Source organism: Cololabis saira, chromosome 6 (assembly GCF_033807715.1).
Source record: "Cololabis saira isolate AMF1-May2022 chromosome 6, fColSai1.1, whole genome shotgun sequence".
Taxonomy (NCBI): domain Eukaryota; kingdom Metazoa; phylum Chordata; class Actinopteri; order Beloniformes; family Belonidae; genus Cololabis; species Cololabis saira.
Window position 1 is genome coordinate 41,112,931 of NC_084592.1, and position 24,765 is coordinate 41,137,695.

The 24,765-nt window shown below is 39.4% G+C and overlaps 1 protein-coding gene across 2 annotated transcripts in view; it reads left to right on the forward strand.

Annotated features, from left to right (window-relative positions):
- The first annotated feature begins 3,128 nt into the window (after positions 1 to 3,128).
- The window catches only part of arhgef7a (Rho guanine nucleotide exchange factor (GEF) 7a), a 69,768-nt gene continuing 48,131 nt past the window's right edge, over positions 3,129 to 24,765 (forward strand). The window contains exons 1-2 of one of the 2 annotated variants that reach the window (XM_061724152.1): positions 3,129 to 3,516; positions 13,956 to 14,039. In XM_061724152.1, coding sequence (XP_061580136.1) covers positions 3,352 to 3,516; positions 13,956 to 14,039 — 249 coding nt within the window. In that variant the 5' untranslated portion in view covers positions 3,129 to 3,351. The remainder of the gene's footprint in view (positions 3,517 to 13,955; positions 14,040 to 24,765) is intronic. The other variant, XM_061724151.1, reaches the window with a different exon arrangement.

The following is a 24,765-nucleotide window of genomic DNA, read 5'->3' on the forward strand; positions in this document are numbered from 1 at the left end:
ATCCCGATAACGATAAAAATGACGATTAAAAAAAAAATACCAATTCAACTCCACCTTTGTAACTATAAATCTATCACCACATTCAGTCTTTGGAGCCAAAACACTGCTCTAAAAGATACTAAATGCTACTAAACTACACCAATTAAATTGAATTAATAAAAACCAATTAAATTAGTACACCTGTACTGCAAAACTGGAATGACTCCTTTTTTTTTTCTTTCTTTTCTTTCTTTCTTTCTTTCTTTCTTTCTTTCTTTCTTTCTTTCTTTCTTTCTTTCTTTCTTTCTTTCTTTCTTTCTTTCTTTCTTTCTTTCTTTCTTTCTTTCTTTCTTTCTTTCTTTCTTTCTTTCTTTCTTTCTTTCTTTCTTTCTTTCTTTCTTTCTTTCTTTCTGGCTCATTTCTTTCTTTCTTTCTTTCTTTCTTTCTTTCTTTCTTTCTTTCTTTCTTTCTTTCTTTCTTTCTTTCTTTCTTTCCTTCCCACGTACGTTGTGCGTGGATTTAACGCAGAACCATAAATCAGCTTTACACAAAAACGTCATCAATGGGAATTTATCGTTTTTACCGTGAGATACAAATTCTTACCGTGGGGAATTTTTTTGATGGTTTATCGTGAACGGTAAAATATCACTCATTCCTAGTGAACACTTGTGAACACCAAGATACTCGTGGACACCCAAGTTCTTGTGAACACCCAGGTTTTTGTGAAACACTCGGGTTCTTGTGAAACACAGGTTCTCATGGACACTCAGGTCCAGTTACCACTTAAGTTTGTTGAGAGAAGGTCAAACTAAAACATAAAAAAACATCCTGAAATACGATCACATCATCTTTCTTTCATTAATAAAAAAAAACGCTTCTCTAAATAGAGATAAATAAAGTGTCTTCGTTCGTTCATTTGTTTTTATTTATTTCAAACATGTATAAAAAAACAAGAAAAAAAGATAAGAGAAACAAATACAGGTGGGCATTCCACCACATAAAGAAAAAAAAAACACACAAAAAACATATTTCAGTTACATGTTCGAAAAGGAGTGAGAGGAAGTATAAACTTATTTAATCCCACCCCCTTTCCACAACTAAACATAAATTATATGCCGGTATTTACGTTTTATACTATACACTAATTTGTATAAATAAATATATATCATTTTTACAAAAATAGCCTGTTTAATACCAAATGTAAGCTCTATCATAAATATAACTATGATATAAATATAATATGACTATGATATAAATATAACTATGATATAAATATAATATCTATACAAACATACAAAGACAACATGACGAAATAGCAAAACACACACAGCTGCTGATCTTTAAACACAGTCTTCACTTTTATACCTCAAATAAACTATGAGGATCATTCATAAAGAAGAGAACTCACCAACAGATTATTTATTAATTCAGGACTTATTAAATTTAAAGAAATAGTGGCGTTACAGACATTATTAGTTATGCATAGGGCAAAAAGAAAAGTATTACCAAGTAATCTACAGCAGTTGTTTGTTTTTTCGAATCCAGGAGTTATAGATTATAGAAGGAAATATAATGTTAAACATCAGTATGCAAGGACCACTCTCAAGCAGATGTGTGTATCGGTTGTGGGAGTAAAACTGTGGAACTCTCTACAGAATGATTTAAAGGAATGTACAAATTTACTTAGGTTCAAAAAAATGTATAAAGATAAAATATATAAGTTATATGATCATGAATAGACTGGGACTTAAACAGTACTATTGATATATGTGGTTGGTTTCTATTTAAGTGTATATTTAAATATTGGTTACATTGACTGTTCTTTTTGTTTTGGTATTGAATAAGGGGCAGGTAAAATAAGACTTGTCTTCATCCTGCTCCTTTTCAGTCATGGGTGTGTAGATTGAAGTATACAAATGTACTACTGTAATATTGTCAAACTATGCACTACCATGCACAAAATAAATAAATGTCTTTATATTTCTGTGTCTGTTTGGCAACTTCAAATTTCAAATATAATGAATGAATGAATGAATGAATGAATGAAGTTTATTCAGTCATGACAACACAAAACAACACCAAAAAAAACATTGTGCACAGCATTAACATTTCATACAAAACCAAAACATGTGTTGAACAATAACTGAAAAGGCATAGGCTGAAGCAAAATGCTTATAAAAGCCTATCCTATTGTACCAACTTTCTTTTTTTGGCTACCAACCTCCAGAAAACTAAAAAGAGAATAGAAAAGCAAAGAAACAACAAAAGGCAAAGAAACAACAGAAAAGCAAAGGAACATTTACAGATGGTCAATTGCACTTATAAGCTTCAAAAATAGCTTTACAAACCATTTTCTTAAATACAAAAAAAGAATGACATGTTTTTAAATTTATATTGGCATCATTCCAGAATTTAACTCCAGTAATGGAGACACATCTCCTTTTCATACCTTTTTCAGCTTTTTGTACAATAAAATTGCAGACACCTCTAAGATTGTAACGAGTCTCCTGAATTGAAAAGAACCTCTGTATTGGGTCAGGGAGCATTTTTGATTTTGCACTTTGCAGGATTTTAAAATAAAACAAATAATACAATTTAATAACATGAGAATTTACAAAAAAGTGGATCTGTGTGAGCAAAGTAATCAGCCTTATTGATGATACGTATGGCTCGTTTTTGAAGTTTTATTATTGAATTTAAGGTGGTTTTAAAGGTGGATCCCCACAATTCCACACAGTAAGACAAATACATAGAGGCTTGTGTGTGTGCGTGTGTGTGTGTGTGTGTGTGTGTGTGTGGTGTGTGTGTGCGTGTGCATGTGCGTTTGTGTGTGTGTGTGCGTGTGTGTGTGTGTGTGTGTGTGTGTGTGTGTGTGTGTGTGCGTGTGTGTGTGTGTGTGTGTGTGTGTGTGTGTGTGTGTGTGCGCCCGCAGCGCGGCTATTATAGACGGATAAAAGCAGGATATGCAAAAGCCGCGCACTGAAAGCTTATTCATGACACACTGAAGAGAAAAGCACCAACAACAACTGGTTGGACTGGCTTTGCTCCTCTCTGTGATGTCATCCAATAGTGATGCGCATGTATGCATCACCGCGAACCTCTGACAGCTTTCCAGGTTATTATCGGGGGGGTGGGGGGGGAAACAGCTCGTTCAGGGGAGGAAACCAAACCTCGCTGAGCTGACTTCCACCAGGCGCTCCTCGTCATCACCATCCGCATCCAGCAGAGGTACAGCCTCCATCCCTCCATCCCTCCATCCATCCTCCCGCATCCTCGCTTCCAGCCTCGGAGGGATTAATCATGTTTGTCTGAAGCCAGGGCTTCAGATACCGAACACCCGCCTCTTTTGTTGAGCAGGAAACCTGCTTGGCCATGAATTCCGCGGAGCAGACGGTGACATGGCTGATCACGCTCGGCGTGCTGGAGTCGCCCAAGAAAAGCATCTCCGACCCCGAGGCGTTCCTGCAGAGCTCCCTGAAGGACGGGGTGGTGCTGTGCCGGCTGCTGGAGCGGCTCAGCCCGGGCTGCACGGAGAAGGTAAGAGCCTTATACACCCCCATGCTCACCCCCTCCCATCCTCCCATCCTCCCATCCCTCCCATCCCTCCATCCATCCATCCCCTGCGTCGGCGCGTCCGCGCCGCCGACGCGGCTCGTTGTCTGGCTTCTCTCTTTTTGCGCACTGATCCATGAGTGGATTCCTTTTGTAGGTCACGGCAGCCGCGGTTGTTATTGTCTGCCGTGGCAGCACTGTGGCCTCACACGCTCACATTGTCTGCGAGGGGCGTTCAGAAGGAAAGAAAAGGCCACATATCGATCGGTTTATTGATCAGGCTCCAGCCGGGGAAGGTGTTTTAATCAGATGTATCATGACAGGGCGGTGTGGGTGACGGCGGCTCGTGGGAAGCCTGTGTTTTTGTGCGTCTGGGGGGTTTTGAGGGGTTTGAGGGACCGGTGCTGGTCCAGGGATGAGAGGGGGGTCTATCTGGGGCCTCCATCCCTCCATCCATCCCTCCCTCCATCCGCCGCCACTGCGCCTCTTTTAAAGGCACAGCGCGTGTTTGTGTCCGTGCAGGGGCCGGTTCTGGTTCCGACAGCTGTCCGAGCCGGGGGAGGAGAGGCTCTCCTGGGAGGATTTATTACGAGAACCTCTGATCCAAATGTTCACCCTGCAGGGAAAACTGGTTCTTACAACGATTTCAACTGTTAAAGCAAAAGGTGACGCGATTATTGATGATAACTGGCTCATTATTGGGATGTCACGTGGTCACGGTTAGAGATATATGAAACCAAAACAAATAACAAACACATACACACAACACAAAACAGGAAAAGTTTCAGAAAACACAATAGATAGATAGATGGGAAGATGGATAGATAGATAGATAGATGGATGGGTGGATGGATGGATGGATGGATAGCTAGGTATATTGATAGGTGGATGGTAGGGATGGGCGATATGGACTAAAAAAATTATCACAATAACTATTCATATATATATCACTATTATTTATCCCGATAACGATAAAAATTACGATAAAAAAATACCAATTCAACTCCACCTTTGTAACTATAAATATATCACCACATTCAGTCTTTGGAGCCAAAACACTGCTCTACAAGAATACTAAATACTACTAAACTACATCAATGGGAATTTATCTTTCTTTCTTTCTTTCTTTCTTTCTTTCTTTCTTTCTTTCTTTCTTTCTTTCTTTCTTTCTTTCTTTCTTTCTTTCTTTCTTTCTTTCTTTCAGGCTCATATCTTTCTTTCTTTCTTTCTTTCTTTCTTTCTGGCTCATTTCCTTCCTTCCTTCCTTCCTTCCTTCCTTCCTTCCTTCCTTCCTTCCTTCCTTCCTTCCTTCCTTCCTTCCTTCCTTCCTTCCTTCCTTCCTTCCTTCCTTCCTTCCTTCCTTCCTTCCTTCCTTCCTTCCTTCCTTCACGTACGTTGTGCGTGGATTTAACGCAGAACCATAAATCAGCTTTACACAAAAACAGGAATTTATCGTTTTTACCGCGAGATACAAATTCTTACCGTGGGGAATTGTTTTGACGGTATATCATGAACGGTAAAATATCACCCATTCCTAGTGGATGGATAGATAGATGATAGATTGACAGATACACAGATAGATAGATAGATAGATAGATAGATAGATAGATAGATAGATAGATAGATAGATAGATAGATAGATAGATAGATAGATAGATAGATAGATAGATAGATAGATAGATAGATAGATAGATAGATAGATAGATAGATAGATAGATAGATAGATAGATAGATAGATAGATAGATAGATAGATAGATAGATAGATAGATAGATAGATGTACACTATTCCAGCTACTTGGTTGTCATGTTCTGATCATCCTTTACCTCCATTTCATTGTTATGAAATATGAACGATGACAAATAAAGAATCTTGATTGCTTGAATGCATGATGGGAGCTGAGGATTAGTGCCACCAGTCAGGATGACGTGACAAAGATCCAGAAATACTTCCAGAAGATAGACCTCTACGATGAGGCGCTAAGGAAATGTCCCAGGAAGTAGAAATCCCCCGCTGAGGAGGAAGAGATGGAAGAGGAAACGTTGTGGAGAGAGAAGTCCATGCAGAGCAAGGACCGGAGGCTTAAATCATTTACATCATAGCAGCACAAGAACTTCAAAATCAAGATTCCAGATTCCTTATTGTCATTGTTCATATTTCATAACAATGAAATTACAGGTGCTTCATCGAAGGTGCTGGTCCTAATACAGGACTGTCTCAGAAAATTTGAATATTGTAATAAAGTCCTTTATTTTCTGTAATGCAAAAATGTCATACATTCTGGATTCATTACAAATCAACTGAAATATTGCAAGCCTTTTATTATTTTAATATTGCTGATCATGGCTTACAGCTTAAGAAAACTCAAATATCCTATCTCAAAAAATTAGAATATTCTGGGAATCTTAATCTTTAACTGTAAGCCATAATCAGCAATATTAAAATAATAAAAGGCTTGCAATATTTCAGTTGATTTGTAATGAATCCAGAATGTATGACATTTTTGTTTTTTTAATTGCATTACAGAAAATAAAGGACTTCATCACAATATTCTAATTTTCTGAGACAGTCCTGTAAGTGCAGGATAAGTAAAGAAAAAAATAGATAAATATAAAGTGCAAAATAAGTCAAGAAAAAAATAGATAAATATAAAGTACAAGATAAGTAAAGAAAAAAGTATTTAATGCCCAGAAGGTTTCCGTGTGATGGTGGTCAGATGCGTGTTTAGGAAGATGATGGTTTTGGAGAAGAAACCATTTTTGAGTCTGTTTGTCCTGGTTCTGGTTCACCGGTACAGAGGGGAGCAGGTTGACGGTTACGGTAGAAATTAGGGTCTAATCTCCATATGCCTTAATTACGCCGGTGTTTTCCACCTCGTCTAAAGCATCTCTGTCTGTTTTGATTCCACTTGACCGTATTTATTAATACAATGCACATTTTTTCTTCTCTCTGCTCTGGTCAAACCAGAGGTGTCAAGTAACGAAGTACAAATACTTTGTTACCTTACTTAAGTAGAAATTTTGGTTATCTATACTTCACTGGAGTGATTATTTTTCAGACGACTTTTTACTTTTACTCCTTACATTTTCACGCAATTATCTGTACGTTTTACTCCTTACATTTTAAAAACAGCCTCGTTACTCTATTTCATTTCGGCCTTTAATAAAAACTATCCAGTTAAATTGCTCCATCCGGATAGAGTGAATTTGGTTGTGGTTGTTTCAGATGTTCTTGTCCAGTTTTGTTCTTACATCCGTTCCCTCAGATTCCTGCAACTAAACTTGGATGTACATTCCAATAAAGGTTAGGATAAATGATAACATGCCTCTGAAGTTTGACTTTTTGCACCATTACAATACTTATAGGCAACTAGTCATCATATCTCCTGCTCTCTGAAACACATGTTAATGCTCAATAGTACACATATATGGTTCTTTAATATATTTGCATTATACTAAGATACATTCATTTTCAATGGCTTTTGTCCTTAATGGCTTTTTCTCCCTTACATTACTTTTACTTTTATACTTTAAGTAGTTTTGAAACCGGTACTTTTATACTTTTACTTGAGTAAAAAACTTGAGTTGATACTTCAACTTCTACAGGAGTATTTTTAAACTTTAGTATCTATACTTCTACCTGAGTAATGAATGTGAATACTGAAGACATCTCTGGCTCAAACAGCCATCGTCAGTATAACATCAGCAAATACACCCGTGCTGCAACAATATGAAATTTAAAACGTGATGAAAGATGATGGAGAACGCAGAGAAAGTTTAGTTAGTGAAATTATATAATGCAGTTAAAGGTAATATTAAATATATTTGGTTACACTACCTGAGGGCCGGAATATCTGCGTTCCTGTCATATGACACTTAACAGGAAACAGAACAGTCTGAAATCAGCACATTTACATGGTTTATCCACCAACGTGTCAATAACATTTCACAAACGTCTGTGAAACTGACAAAACATGATATTTTCAGTCATGTGTTGGCACTTTCTATACTTTCACAGTAACTGTGTGACTTACAGTCTCACAGCACTTCTGCAAACTGTCACAAAAGGAGCGATTACTAGTTTTAAAAAGAAAAAGTCTGCAACGTGATTTGAATGCTCCTTCTATTCAATTCAATTCAATTCAATTTCATTTATATAGAGTCTATTACAACAGAAGTTGTCTCTAGGATCTTTCCAGAAACCGAGAACATGACATAATAATAATTCTTTATTTTTAAAAAGGGACAGTGTACATTGATCGTGCAGAAAGTAAATGTACCCGAGTTAGCCGAAAGGCTAATTTTCATCGGCAGTCCCTTCGCCAGATGTTAATAGACTTTTGCAAAAAATAAAATAAAAAATGCACAATAGACATAAACACAAATACAGCATGCATGACATATCACAACAAAGACAGATACAGTGCAAAAATAGAATAGAATAAAACAAATGAATAAAAGTACAGTACAATCATCTTAAAACCCGCCAAATTGGCGAGCATACAGTTTTGAATTACATTTATTCACTTCCTGATACAGGTAAAATAATGACATAAACAATGGCAGGTAAAAAACTCCCCTAGTGGGAGAAAAAACCTAAGCCAAAGCTCCTTGATGAAATTGTTTTAGACTAATTTCTGACACAAAAGGACCAACTATTGTTGAGGGTAATTCAAATGTGCCTTAAATATGACCTGAAGAGACATGTGCAGAATCCCAAAACAGATGAGGTTGGTAATAAAGATTTTGAGGTTTGCAGATGCCTCACTTTATTGTCGTCAGTCGCAGACGACAGAATCCAGGATCATCGCTCCTCGTGCACCACACAGTCAGATCAATGTACTTTGTATTTAGTTTAACTTGTTCTGCACAGGAAGTTTTAGATCTGAGGTGTTGTATATTCAGATTAGCTATCTATTATCTAGCCCTCGATCTGAAGTAGGGAAGACGTGCTAGTGCGAGGAAGTGCTCCATAAGCTAAAAACACAAGCAGCCGGTGCAGGCTGAGTTATGTAACAATTATAATTGAATATCTTAATCTAATATGAGTAGAATTTAAACCATTGTACATTTATTTTACCTTAATTAAATGTAAATATTTCATTCATTTCATTTTCATTTTATTCTTTATTTCATTCAAAAAATAAAACAAACAATTCAATACAAATACAAATGTTCATAAATTGTGAATGAAAAGGGAGCATAACGAAGAAGAATCTTATCTAATCTGCCCCTTTTTCCAAGAAATAAATTCACAAATAACAAATTAAAAATTCAAAAAAACAAACAAACAACTAAGTAAATCAAAAACTAAAATAAAATTACCACCGTTTATGGATATGTCAATCAAACTTAACTAACATATTTCATTATATTTACTTAACATACAGGCTTTAATTGTTCTTTTGAATGTAATGTTTGATTTGGATTCTTTGTTTTCTTTATTCAGATTGTTCCATAAACTGATTCCTTTCACAGAAACACAACGTTGTAACGTTGAAATGTAAATATCCATTTTAAACTTATCAACATTAAATTGGCGGCTCAATTCAAACCTTAATTTTTGCTCTGCTTTGTTTGGATTTAGGAAATGTAAAAAAAAAAAAAAAAAGGTACCTGGAAAACCTGGAAAACCTGGAATCTGTGTTTCATCTACAGTTTTATTTTTTAATCTTCATAAACTCGGGAAAAAAGGCGATAGTTCGGGATCTTTTAATGTTTTTCTCTGAAACTAAAAGCTGCAGATGTCCAAACTCTGCTCCCTGTGCAACTGATACTCGACAGCCATTGGCTGAGAGGCGCTTGGGGGCGGGGCTTATCGATAGGTCATTTGTATCTAATGGCGCTTTTATACTAGTTCCTACTCAGCGCGACTCGTCTCGCCTCGACTCGCCTTGTCCTCGTTTGTTTTTAGACACCCAGATGAGAAGTAGGAGGTTGGAGTGAAGCTGCTGTGACGTATTTGATTGTGTGATCTAAACGAGGAAGACATCAACACTAAAGATGTAGAACCTGGAGGAGATAATAGATGTGCTGCTGGGTCTGTGGCTTGTGTTCCATATCAAGTTAAAAAATGAGAGTGAGAGAAGCTTCAAGCGGCAAAGCTTTTTTTTTTTCTTTGTTTGTCGAGTGGTCGCCCACGAGGCCGGGCAGACCGGCGAGAAAGCTCGGGGGGGGGGGTCGTCCTCGATGCCTAGGCTTGGGCCTTGGCGTGGGGCCTGGAAGGCTTGGCGGGGAACTTGGACGACTTGGCGGGGAACTTGGACGACTTGGCGGGGAACTTGGACGACTTGGCGGGGAACTTGGACGACTTGGCGTGGAGCCTGGAAGACTTGGGGAGGGGGGCCTGGAAGACTTGGGGAGGGGGGCCTGGAAGACTTGGGGAGGGGCCTGGAAGGCTTGGCGGGGAACTTGGACGACTTGGCGGGGAACTTGGACGACTTGGCGTGGAACCTTGACTTGGCGGAGAACCCAGGATACGAGGAGCCGGCTGCGGGGGTACTCGGGTACGTGGCGCTGGCTGCGGGGGGTCCGGGACCATCACCGGAGCAGGGGCTGATGCGTCCGGGACCACCACCGACGACGCGCCCAAGACCACCGCCGGAACAGCGGCTAGCTGGGGCTGACGTCGACGCCGTCGCCGGCGTCGGCCCAGAGCCTGAATGCTCCTGGGCCCACCCCGTGCAACCCGAAGGGGGATTCCAGCTCATCCGGGGAGTCCAGCTCATCTGGGTGCCGCCAACCAGGGATAGTGAGTTCCGCCTCCGGGTACAAAATGTCCCAGAAGGCGGAACTCTCTCCCGCTGCGTCCATACTGGTGGTTCCGTTCTGTGACAGAACTTCTGTCACGACTGGTGTAGTGAGGACCCAGATGCAGGAGAGCAAGGCAGGAGTTCGCAACAAAAAGGGTTTATTTTCCAAACCAAATATACATAGTATATAGCTCTCAAATTCTTTCCAAAATATGCTGCTATAAGAGCAACCATAAAACAAGTGAGTTACAGTTTCAGGTTCCGTTTTGCAGAAAGTACATTTGTTATCCATGTCAAGGAATTTTGAGATATATGTGTTAGATGGGTATATGTTATGTAGTATTTTTAAATGTAGTTCTCTGATTTTGTTTGTAACACAGAATTTGAAAGGAACAAGCCACGCCTTGTGCCAATTAATATCCACGAAAATAGCATTACACAAAATATCAATACCATTGATATAAAGAGTGTTAATAGTTATATGTTGCACATTCTGTTTTTTATAGCTTTTCATTTATTCTACTATTCCGTGGGGAATGGAGTTTATTACTAAGATAAATTCTCTAAATTTGATAGGGAATGCTTTTTGTGAGAGAAAATTTTCGTAGTTGACCATTAGGGTTAAATAAGTATTTTATATGAATTATATTTTTGTCGATCCAATTTTGTAAATAGAGTGATTTGTTCCTTTTAGTAATGTATTCATTGTTCCAAATGATAGATTTATGTGTAGAAAAGTTATGTGAATAACATAGTTTCCATGCTAACAGAGCTTGTTGATAAAATTCTAACATCTTAACTGGTAACCTTGAGATACTGTAATTACATGACAGTAAGAACTGAAGACCTCCAACACTTTGAATATGTCATGTGGAATGAATGAATGAATGAATGAATGAATGAATGAATGAATTTATTTCGAACAAATGAAAATAAAAATAAACAGTAACATCTTCATATGCACATAGGTACCCCATTATAACGCTATGAATTTACATCATTGCTATTATTATATCTACACAATATCCATATATAGTCTATATAAATACTACGTAAACATGCCTATTACTACATAATTATCCATATAAGTATATAGAAAATATAAATATTACATAAATATTATATCAATATATAGAAAATACAAATATTATATAATTATACAGTATATAAACTACATAAATATCCCTATAAATATATATATGCTACATACATAATAAATATATAACATATATTACATAATTATACTATCCCTCTCAACATATAATATATACTACATAAATATCCACATAGATATCTAAACATATCTTAAGCAAGTATAATATAAATTTTTTCCCTATTTTATGAATGAAATACCATAATGTATCTGGAGCTTTTAAGCATTCTTTTAGCCATTTCACCTTAAATGTATAATTCAAGTCCCTAAAGTCCAGTAGATCAAAACCACCTTTGGCTTTAGATTCAGAAAGCACAGCTTTTTTTCAGATGATGGTGCTTATTCTTCCATACAAAGTTGACAACATATTATATAATATTGTTAATATCTTTACATGTAGAATCGCGAACATTGAGAGAAAGTGCTGGGTACACAAATCCAGTGCGGGTTTATTTTTATTTTTATTTTTTTTAATGCATCAAAATTAACATACAGGGAAGTTGGAATCAGCAAAGACCTTGTGTGCATCATGCCAGTGAAATAACAACAAATAGCAAAAACATAAAACATTTGGAAGTACATTCATATATCAATGCAATTAGTAACTTAATATCAACCTAATCTAATGGAGAACAAATTAAATCAAAATAAATAAATGAAATAAATAATACAGAGAGAAGGAGTTACATTAGAATAACATTCAGGGGTTTCCATCTTTAACATTGTTGAGGTGTACAAGTATAGATTTACATTTATGATTCTTCATATTCTTTATGGATGTTATAAGGCTTTCAATCTCAAAGAGAAAAAGATGAATGTTGGTGGATGATTTGGCAAATTTTTGTTTATGAATATGGAACTTCCCTGTCAAAAGTACAAAGTTAGTGACATAGTCAATATTCTTCAGGCCATCACTTTGATAAAAAGTGACTATATCTTTCAGAGAAAAGGTATAATTTCTATGCACAAAATTAAATATATATGGCGCTACCTTTTTCCAAAAGGCTGAGGTTTTGGTACATTCATAAAACAAATGAACCATTTTTTTTTAGTTAGTTTAAGTTTATTTCAGTCATACTGTTCAAGGCAACAAGGAAGAAACAAATTTTACAATTTGACTGAAAAAGGCTCATCAAGTGAGATGTGTTATATGTGTTAGATGGGTACAATCAGTACTCGAGTTGAGGGGGGATGAGGGGGGATGGCATCCCCCCTGAAATAAAAACGGTCAAAATCATCCCCCCTGTAAAACTGCCATCCCCCCTTTCCATCCCTTATGTCATTTCATCAATGAATGTGGTTTTACTGCTATTTCAACATTTAGAGTCATCACCAGAAAAATAACACCAGAAAAATAACTTATTTGACAATTTTCACCAGTTTCAAGTACATTTTCACTTGAAATAAGTAGAAAAATCTGCCAGTGGGACAAGATTTATCTTCTTATTTACAAGCAAAAAAATCTTGTTCCACTGGCAGATTTTTCTACTTATTTCAAGTGAAAATCTACTTGAAACAGGTGAAAATTGTTGTTTTTTCCAGTGATGAGTCTTGTTTTAAGTGTAATGAGATTTTTTTACTAAAATGAGACATTTTAACTAGAAATAAGACAAATATTCTTGTTAAGATTTTGAATTTTTGCAGTGATCCATTTTACTTATCCTGTGAAGGACAGAGTCATATTGATAAGTTCAGAAAACTGTTTTTTATTCTTGCGTTTTGATGTATTTGATGTAAGCTCAGTGGATATTTAAAGCTTACAGAAGGCTGCATTGCTATGTCATTCCTGCAGTATTTCTGCAGGTGTTTTGGTCAGTGCTATTATTTGTAATATATTATATTATTTGTAATCAGCACAAATTATCTGTCCCCGTATGATAAAATCCACCATCCCCCCTGATTTTTTTTTACAACTCGAGTACTGGGTACAATATACAATTATATACATGTATAAATGAATAAAATAAAAATATCTATAAAATGAATTTATCTTAATCAAGGAAGAAAAAAGGTCTCTATAATATGACAATGTGTGTTCGCTCTTTGGGTTTGACATAAGTTTAAGGTAGTCTTTATATAAATTAAAATCTCCAAGGAAAGCATTGAAATTTGAGAGTAATTTTGAGAATTTTGCTTTGTGTATAGGAAATTTACCAATTGCAATCATAATATTTACTATGTAACTTAATGGTTTATTGTCAGATTCAAGCTGAGTGATAACATCTTTAGCCTGTATATGTTATGTAGTATTTTTAAATGTAGTTCTCTGATTTTGTTAGTAACACAGAATTAGAAAGGAACAAGCCCCACGCTTGTATCCACCAGAGCGGGGGGAGTGGGGGGGTCTGTGACCGGGCTGCTGTCGTCATTTCCCCCGAACCTCCTCCCGCAGCTCCCCGCCGCGGGTCCGTGTTCAGTCCCGGTCCGGGAGCGGATCTAACCGGCCTCTACCCGGCCTCTAACCGGCCCCTAAGCGGCCTCTAAGCGGCCTCTAACCGGCCTCCCTCTCCTGTCCCTGCAGGTCCACCCGGAGCCCCGCACCGACGCCGAGTGTCTCAGCAACATCAAGGAGTTTCTGCGCGGCTGCGCGGCGTTCAGAGTCGAGGTAAGTTGCGCCTCCTGTACCCGAACCTGGACCCGGACCCGGGTTCGAACTCCGGATCGGGTTCCTCCACAACCAGGAGCCTTTTCTTTCTCTAAAACCCACAAGTTTGCATGATTTGCAGGGACTATAATGGACAATGTGGAGAGTGATGGGGGGGTTACTGAAGGCTGATTTATGGTCCCGCGTTAGACCGACGCAGAGCCTACGCCGTAGGGTACGCGGCGACGCACACCGTACGGGTGCTTCGCCGCGTACCCTACGGCGTAGGGTCTGCGTCGCTTTAACGCAGAACCATAAATCAGGCTTCAGAAGGGGAGGGAATGGAACCCGCAGCAGCCTGGATCAGACCCCCTCGGCTCGGTTCGGTTCTTGCAGGTTTGTAAGGGATGCAGATGCGGAGGAACCGAGCCTGGTAGAAGCAGCTGCAGCTCCGAGCGTCCAGGCCCAGTAATGAATGCATTAATGCATTAATGCATTCATGCAGAGCTTTGTCCTGCTGCGGGTCGTGCGTGGCTTTGTTGTCACCAGTGGATTCATCAACAATGAAGACCCACGCTTCACTTATGCAACCCAGTCCGGTTCCAGCTGCAGCCGTGGGGAGTCTGCACGGGTTTTAACGCAACTTTATTTATTGTTGCTTTGCTTTGCATCAAATTAAAAGCGTCAAAATATCCACACACAAAAAAAGCTAAACAATTTAAACAGTTATTACACAATCAGAACACACAGTAATATTGAATAACTGCCAGATATTGAAAGAAAAATGGGCAGGAGCACTGATTCTTTTCACATTTGACAATTCTACAGCCATAAAATCAAAAAACAGGACTGTCTCAGAAAATTAGAATATTGTGATAAAGTTCTTTATTTTCTGTAATGCAATTAAAAAAACAAAAATGTCATACATTCTGGATTCATTACAAATCAACTGAAATATTGCAAGCCTTTTATTATTTTAATATTGCTGATTATGGCTTACAGTTTTAGATTAAGATTTCCAGAATATTCTAATTTTTTGAGATAGGATATTTGAGTTTTTTTAAGCTGTAAGCCATGATCAGAAATATTAAAATAATAAAAGGCTTGCAATATTTCAGTTGATTTGTAATGAATCCAGAATGTATGACATTTTTGTTTTTGTAATTGCATTACAGAAAATCACAATATTCAAATTTTCTGAGACAGTCCTGTAAATCCAGGCGGCCTGAATGTAATTACAGTAGTAAGGGGGTTAACAGTCTCATCCAGAATTAAAGAACAACAGCAAAATAAAGAGTGCGTTTACATGGGAAGTTTAATTCCTCTTTAATTCAGAATTAAAATTGAATCCGATTTAAAATGAGTAAAAATTACCATGTAAACACCTAATTCCGAATGAAAATGGCCATTCTGAATTAGACTTAATTCCGAAGTAAGTCGCTGGTTTATTCCTTTTTTAAATCCGAATAGAATAATTCTGCGATCATGTATAAACTAATTCCGCTTTAAATTAATTCCCGGTCTTTCTGCGCTGCTCGTTCCCTTGCCGTCTGTCGTGATGACGCTTAAGGCTGGATTATGGTTCTGCGTTAAATCCACGCCGAGCGTGCGCCGCAATGAGCTCCCCACGGCGCACGCCACGTCGAGCCTGACACGTACCTCCCAAAAATCGTAACTACGCATCGAGAGGACGCAGACCGAGAGGGCTGTGATTGGTTTGCTTGGTAGCAACGCATTTCCGGTTCCGGTTCGTGAAGCAGTAATGAACTTTCAGCGCTCTTTTCTTCGTGTGTGTGTGATTTTTTTTGTTTTTGCTTTTTGCACAATAGTTGTCCTTATCTCTTTGATTCACTGTGACCGGAAAAGTCGGATAAACCATTCAGGAAAAGATTGCACCCCCCTAGCGCTCTGGGGGGTTTATTGCACCACGGCGAAATGGAGTGACAGAGAAGTCCGAAGGGTTCACGACGGCGTCACGACGGCGTCACGGCAGCGGCGTGTGCTCTGCGTTGGTTTAACGCAGAACCATAATCCAGGCTTTATATTCCGCGCCGGGCTTGTTCTTGCTAATTGAGTACGTTTGTTTTCTTCAGGTAGACGTAAATACGTAAAGACGTCCGCCCCCTATCCAATCAGAACCTTCCCAACCCCCAGACCTTAAGCGGAATTGGATAAAGCCGATCAAACGTGTTTTCCATGTAAACCTCAATTCGGAATTACTATTTCCATGTAAACTCGAAGGAAAATAGTTTAATTCGGAATAATTTTATTCAGAATAATTAATTCCGAATTAAAAAACATCACGTAACCGTGGCCAATGAAGCTCCGCGCTTACGCAACCCGGTCTGGTTCCCACCCGGTTCCAGCTGCAGTGGTGGGAAGTCTGCACGAGTTTTTAACGCACTTTATTTATTGTTGGCTTTGTCTCGAACAACAACAAAACCCGTCAAATTAAAAGCGTCACAATATCAAAAAACTAAAAAGAAAAAGCTAAACAATTTAACAGTCTCATCCAAAAATAAAGCACAATAGCAAAATAATGTGTTGGAGAGGGAACAGGAGGAAGCAGAACACTTATTTAGTCCTGTCCCTTCCTCACAATATCCTATCATATATGCCATAGAAAATATAACAATTAAAATAAAATAAGAAAAGAAAGAAAAGACAAAATAATAACACAAAAATAAATAAATACAACACAATCAATTAATAAACGAAGATCAAGGCATAATTAAACTGGCCTCCTACAATATCCTAAACTCAAAAATGTAATTTCCCAGTCACTTCTCTGATGATCCATGAATGCTGGTAGTTACATTTGTATCGTATATGATTTATCACGTAAGGAACATAGTAATAATAATAATAATAATAATAATCAAATAAATACATACAGAAGGTAAATTGAGTTCTTTAGAGGTCCTTATTTTTATATTTGTCAAGAATTGTTTTCCTGTATGTGTTTTTAAACTGTATAGTGTTAGTGCTTCGTTTGATTTCATTATCAAGACCATTCCACAAAGTTCCCCCACAGACTGACATGCACATGCTTTTAAGAGCAGTACGTACACAAGGTTGTTTAAAATTGAGTTTTCCTCTTAGATGATATTTTCCTTCTTTATCTTGAAAAATTTTTTGAATATTTTCAGCCGTCACTTCTGCAGATCCGTGAGGAAATGTTGTGTATTTTTACATTAAAATAAGCAGAATTCCCCAGTTTCTGTGCTTGCGAGTACTGCGGACAAAGTGTTGTTTATGTGCTGCGCGCTGGCCGGTGCACAGAGGGGTCATTGAACCGGCCCGGTGTGACAATGCAGCTCAGTGTTCCCCAGTCAGCAGAGCTTTTCCCTGCAGGCCCTGCAGCCGGCGAGCAGGGAGGAGGAGAGGTGGAGCCGAGGCGGCGCAGGGTGCTGTCACACTCACTCGCTTAGACATTCACTACTTAGGGGGAGAAATGAAAAGCAAGCGAGGCAAAAGACATGCATTGTTGTTATATTGGATCATAACAGTGTTATTTCCAGTTTACTACATCTCTGTAAACTTGTCAAGACCAACTAAACAGAGACCAAGACCAGAGAGTATCAAGACCAGGACTAGTTCAGCTCCAGACCAAACAGAAACCTGGTAATGTCTTGATCCTGTGTGATTGTAGAACATCTAGCACTAGTGGTGGGGAAAAAAATCGATATTGCAATATATTGTTGCGTTCTCTATCACAATAAATAATCGATAAACTGATGGCAAATATCGATATTTTATTACAACACACATAATGGATTTACGCGGTTGTCACTGCACTATTGTTCATGCACTTCAATTTGTCCAGCTGTACAGAGTTTACATTTACAAGACTAGAAGGCAGTGAGGCTCTGTACCAGGGGTCGGCAACCCAAAATGTTGAAAGAGCCATTTTGGACCAAAACACAAAAAACTAATATGGAACAAATCTGGAGCCGCAAAAAATGAAAAGTCTCGTATAAGCCTTAGAATGAAGACAACACATGCTGCATGTATCTATATTAGTTAGAACTGGGGGGAGATTTTTTTTTTTTCATTATGCAAGTCTAAATGTCGAGAAAAAAGTCTAAATTTGAGAAAAAAGTCGAAATGTCCAGAAAAAAGTAAATTTCGTGAATATAGTTGAAATGTCGAGAAAAAAGTAGAAATTTAAGAAAAAAGTCGAAATCTCTAGAAAAAAGTCAAAATTTTGAGAAAAAAGTTGAAATGTCGAGATTAAAAAGGAAAGGAAAAAGGAATAAAAAAGGAGAAAAAGGGAAAAAAAGAAGAAGAAAAAAGAAAAGAAAAAAAAAGAAGAAAAAATGGAAAAAAAAAGGTCAAACTTTTTTTAAAAAGCTCCAGGAGCCACTAGGCCGACGCTAAAGAGCCGCATGCGGCTCTAGAGCCGCGGGTTGCCGACCCCTGCTCGATACAAATGCACTTTCTTTGTACATTGTATGAACTTTTGGCATTGAATAAATGCATAACTATGGACATTTTCCTTTTTATGGGTATTTTTTCTTTTTCAGTCACATGTATCGTGATATATCGTTGATGAAATTTCTTACAATATATCGAATATGGTAGATATCGTGTATCGTGATATTATCGTTATCGTGGGCCACATATCGCCACAGTATTGAATCGTGAGTTACCCGTATCATCCCACCCCTAATCAGCTCCATCCTGGTTCAGCTAGTTTCCATATGAGCTTGTTTTCAACTGCAGCTCAATAACACAGAGAAGTGGATGATGATGTTGAACTCACTATAAATGTTTCCATCCATCAGCTGAGATCAGATCTGTGTGGCGACTGCACTACCGCTATTTCTACACTATTGGAGGATTGACTCCAGTGCTTTTAAGGATTGACACGACTACTAACTAGTCCCAAAGTCCTCTAGCAGAATAACCAGCTCCAACACCCCCCTCCACCTCAGAAAAGTACTGAATAGTAAATGATACTGATTTAAATTGGACTGAATTTGGAGATGAAACCTGAATTTTAAATATTAAAGATTGAAATTACATTATTTACCATTATAGTAATCAGATTACACCATATATCAGCATCACTGAAATGGACCTGATCAGAATCAGAATCAGCTTCATTGGCTAAGTATGAACATGCCAGACAGGGAATTTGACTCCAGTTGTTTCGCTCACTGAACCCAGAATTAAATAGTAGCAAACAGTAAATAGACAATGTGGTTCTTATTAACATATATACGATTAAAAAAAGTGAAAGGTGCAGCAATATGAGGTAGACATGGTTATTGAAAGGTGCATTGTTACAGCATATGATTGTGAGAGCGAGGAGCTCGTTGTTAAACAAGGCTCCAGCTCCGTTATCTGGAACTGGTTTGGATTTAAAAAGAGTGACGAGGAGCAAACATCATCTATTATGTGCAGAGTCTGCAAAAACAGTGAGTGCAAAGGATGGCAATACTGTTTCTTTATTTATCAGGTTGTATTTTTTTCTACTTTGTGATTTTATAAGCTAAGAAAACTTGAAGGACGATGGTACTACTGTTTGCACTGTTATCCCACTGTTTAAGCCATACAGTTTGAATAAATGTTGAATCTGTTCTTACATTTCAAACTTGTTTCATTTGAGTCATTACAGTTTTGCAGTACAGGTGTACTAATTTAATTGGTTTTTATTAATTACATTTCATTGGTGTAGTTTAGTAGCATTTAGTATTATTTTAGAGCAGTGTTTTGGGGGCTCCAAAGACTGAATGTGGTCATAGATTTATAGTTACAAAGGTGGAGTTGAATTGTTATTTTTTTATCGTCATTTTTATCGTTATCGGGATAAATGCTAGAAATTATTGTGATAAATGTTTTAGTCCATACCGCCCATCCCTAGTCCCAATGATCCTCTCTGCAGACCTGATTGTCCGTTGCAGTCTGTTCTGTCTAGTTTGGTGGCCGATCCAAACCAGACAGTGATGGAAGAGCAGAGAACAGACTGATGGCAGAGTAGAAGGTGATCAGCAGCTGCTGTGGCAGGTTAAACTTCCTGAGCTGATGCAGGAAGTACAACCTCTGCTGAGCTTCTTCCAGACAGAGTTAATGTGGGTGGTTCCACTTCAGGTCCCGGGAGATTGTGGATCCCAGGAACCTGAAGGTGGAGACAGTGCTGTTGAGGATGGTGAGGGGGGTTCCTGAAGTAGATGCTTAATCAATCACAACAATATGCAAATATTATCCATATATTTATTCAAACAAGGTCGTTATAAACACAAGACTGTAATTAAATGCAGACACATGCAGATCCACCAAAACATTAAATCAGAAGCAAAATACAAATATGGCGCTTTTCCACTAGCACCTACTCAGCTCGGCTCTCCTCCACTCGGTTTGGTTCTTTCCCACTAGGGGTCTAACGTGCCGAGTAGATACTTTTCTGTAGCTACTCTGCCGAGATTCTAAGCGGCTGAGTCGGGCTGTGATGTCACACACTACAGGCCACCGATTGGTCGGGGGGTTGGAGTCAGACGTCTGAGTCAGGAGGTGGAAATTAGCGAAAGAGCGACTCTGACAGCAGAAGTCTGTTTGGTGATCCAACTCTGAGGTGCAGATGTTCATAAACCTGGTGCTGAGGAGAGAATTAAAAAGATCTAGACGGGCGATAAGGAACGACCAGATCTACCAGGAGCTCTGTCACTTCATAGCTGCTCAGATACCAACGGACTTTTCAGCAGCGCAGAGACAAACAAACAAAACTAAAAAGCGTTGCTGCTTTTTATTTTTATTTATTTATTTGCACATAAAAAAAATATGTATATACAACCGCCAAAAATTCAGATAAACAGTATGTAGAAAAAAAAGGAAACAACAAAAAAGAAACACAATGTAACAGAAAAAATGTGCAGGAGGAACCAAAAAAACCCATAAGGGCTTGTCGAGTGGTTCCTCCTATAATGAAACAAACAATATCTACAGAGATATGTAAAACATAGGACCACTAAGCTAAATTACTAGAAAAACAGGAATCTGACGAGGATGTGCAGAGAAATTCTAGAAATTAGTTGTTAAGCTTTGCTAAGCTGGGTTAGTAAAAAAGTTGTGATTTGTTTTTTGAAATTATTTGTGCTCGAGCGTTCTCTAATATTGAGTGGTAAGGTGTTCCAATAAAGAGGAACCTCTGAACCTAACTGAAAATTTGGAAAAAGTCGTCCTGAAAAAGGTGGGATGGAGATTGTTTGCAGACCTTGTATTAAAGTGAGTAATTTGGGAATTGAATTGAAATAAAGAATGAAAACAGGTTGGAAGTAGCTTGTGGATGGATTGATAGACAAAAAGACAAATCTGAAAAACATTTACCGCAGAAATAGGGAGAATACTTAGGCATTGCTTGAAGCTTCTCTCACTCTCATTTTTTAACTTGATATGGAACACAAGTCACAGACCCAGCAGCACATCTATCATCTCCTCCAGGTTCTGCATCTTTAGTGTTGTTGCTCCAACCTCCTACTTCTGCTCCAGGTGCTGATTGTAGTGGAAAAGAAACCAGGCCGAGCTGAGATGAGTAGAGTCGAGTAGGTGCTGGTGGAAAAGTGCCAATAGTTTACAAAACTGTACATTAACAAGACGAAGAACTGCTGATCACCAGATTCTGTCACCTTGGTGATCAGCAGCATCTCAGTTATCCGAGTCCGAGAGCGAGACAAGACCAGGACCAGATAAAAGTGGTCTCCAGAACTACAAGTCTGCATCTCTGTAGAGGATTGAGAGAGACTCGTGAGAGATTTACAGTTTCTCCCCTTCTGTCCCCCGTCCAGTTCTTTATCCAGATTGTCTTGGGCCTTGCACGCAAGAGTGTGATCAAATATGCGAGTTTCCTTTTTTTTTTGAGTGAGTGAGCTGGATGCAGCAGGATTACTGTAATTTGGGGCACAGCGGTCCGCTGCTTGCCATCTGTGGGGCAGAGATGATCTTCTCCAGAGCCCAGTGCACCGCTGGCTCTGACCTCGGCCCGCCCAGGCGGCAGATTAAGAGCAGCGACTGCTGACATGTAAAAGACGGAGAGGGGCCAGGCTCGTCTTTTTTCCTGCTATAGTGGAGTCGAGATGCACGTTTTTCAAACGTCTCGCCAAAATAATTCAGCCGGCATGGTTTTATTCTGGATGTAATTTGGATGCTCAGTTCGATTTGAACGTTCTAGGTCAGGGGTCGGCAATAAAATGTTGAAAGAGCCATATTGGACCAAAAACACAAAAAACAAATATGTTTGGAGCCGCAAAAAATGAAAGGTCTTGTATAAGCCTTAGAATGAAGGCAAATGGTGAAAGTCAAAATGGCGAGAAAAAAGTCAAAATGGCGAGAAAAAAGTCGAAATGTCAAGAAAAAAGTCGAAATGTCGAGATTAATGTTAAAGTACAATCTCGAGAAAAAAGTGGAAATGTTGAGAAAAAAGTCGAAATTTCGAGAAAAAAGTCGAAATTTCGAGAAAAAAGTCAAAATTTCGAGATTAAAAAGGAAAGGAAAAGGGAAGAAAAAAAGATAAAAAAGCAAAAAAAAAAACAAGAAAAAAAAGGAAAAAAAGAAAAAAAAAGAGAAAAAAAGAAGAAGAAAACAAGAAAAAAGGGGAAAAAAGAAGAAAAAAAGGAAAAAAAGGTTATACATTTTTGAAAAAGCTCCAGGAGCCACTAGGGCGGCGCTAAAGAGCTCTAGAGCTGCGGGTTGCCGACCCCTGTTTTCGGCTGACGTCTTTAATCAGACAGAAAAATTGTATTGAAAAGTACAATAATAAATGATTAAATCTTGTATTAAAGGGGACCTATTATGAAAAACAGGTTTTTTCTTGTTTTAACATATATAAAGTGGTCTCCCCTCACCCTGCCAGCACAGGGGAGAAAAAATACCATGAATTTCTGCAGGGTCTCTGACCCCCGCCGGCCAGAGTCCCCAGTGTCACGTGACCTTTTTTTGAGCCATTCTGAATCTGCGCCTAGGGTGACGTCACCATAGGCGCTCATTTCCATAGGTTCAGCCTCCGCTGCTGAAACCACGCCCACAACCAGCTCTCTCCCCGGCTGGAGCGGTCCTTTCATTGAGCCAGTCGGACGCGGCGCCGCGGATCCGGGTTAAATCATCCAGGTTCCCGGGTGGTTTGGGAGCTGGGTCCTTGGGGGTCTGTCCCAGGTCGGACCAGCTTCACCCTCAAAGATTTTCAGCCAAATCTGTCGGTTTGATCCCCGGTAACGGGCGATGCGCACAGGATGCGCCCCGGAGCGGATCTGTGCGCCCGCCGTGGGGTTGCAGCGCCCGTCACGCAGTATCCGCCGGGTAGATCCGGCTGAAATTCCGCTGGTCGGTCCCCGGGAGTCCCTGCTACCAGTCCAGGCCGGTTCCTGCGGTCCCGGCCGGTCGGAACCGGTCAGATTCCCCCGTTAAACCCGCGGTGATGCGTGCTGCTCCAGCTTACTTCCTGGTTCCCAAAGCGCGGTCCGTCCGACTAAATTGTCCAGGTTCCCAGCCGCTTTGGGAGCAGGGATTTCTGGGGTACGTCCCAGGCTGGACCAGCTTCCCCCCCCCCGACATTTTCATCGAAATGTGTCGGTTTGATCACCGGTAACGGGCGATGCGCCCCGGAGCCATGCTGGGCGCCCGGCGTGGCTCCGGGGCCAGCGTTCAGCATCCGCCGGGCAGATCCGGCTGAAATAGTGCATAAATGTTATTTATATACAACTCATATTTTATTTTTTTAACAATAAAGTTGCCATTTGTGAAAATTCAGTGTTGTATTTTTTTACAGGCTCGGGCTGCTCTGGCGGAGCAGGTTTATGCTCCTCCCCTGCTACACGTCATTCAGGGAGCCAATCAGCACAGAGCCTCATTATCATACCCCCCCCTTCCCTTAGAATGGAGCACAGAAAAAGAGGTTAGAAGCGGTAAAACTAGTGACAGGGCCCACAGGCTGGATTTCTGATTTATGTAGAAAAAACAAGCTTTAGATTGTTTTTAAGACATTCAAGGCCTGTTTAAAATATACATTAAATGCCATAATAGGTCTCCTTTAACTCTGACTTGTTCTTTGCAGACAGTACAAACCCTTTCCTTTCCTTCGTTCATGCATCCGTTTGGGTGTTTCAGGTCAAAGCTTCACGTTCTGAAGGAATCTGCTTCCAGACCACCGTGTATTCAGTGTTCAGACTGCGTGACTCGCTATCTTGTGACTGAGAGTCTTAAAGTCATGTCTCCGTTCACATTACATGACTCACTGGCAGCAGATAGTCTCATACTACACGATCTGACAGCAAGTCAGTCTCTAAAGCTGCGTATCTGTCAACAAAACCCTTGCGGGGAATGAGATGTAACAGGCGCAGAACAGGAGGTGATTATTTTAAAAAGGGTCAGAGGGGGGAAATGAGCAGCTCAAGCTCTGGATGATTTGTTCAGAGCACAGATGAAAAAAGAATAGATGAGTATTAAGGAAAGGATTAGAGTAGTGGGTAGCCGAGCATCTTCACACATAAGCATCGAGTGCTGATCGCCCGTCTATTCGTCAGTGATGCATCTGCATCTGCATCTGGGGAATCAGGCCGACAGTAAGTCTGAGAGCTCCCGTAAAGGCCTTTTGCCATCGATCATATCGAACGATGAGGGTTTCAGTTGTTATAGGGACAATTAATAGTTTTATTCTTCGTGCAAACACTTGTGAAGGTATGACATGGTACACAAGTGCTGTCATTGGCTCAAAAGTCCGGCCAGGCGAGTCCAGAACCCTTCACTTGCTCAA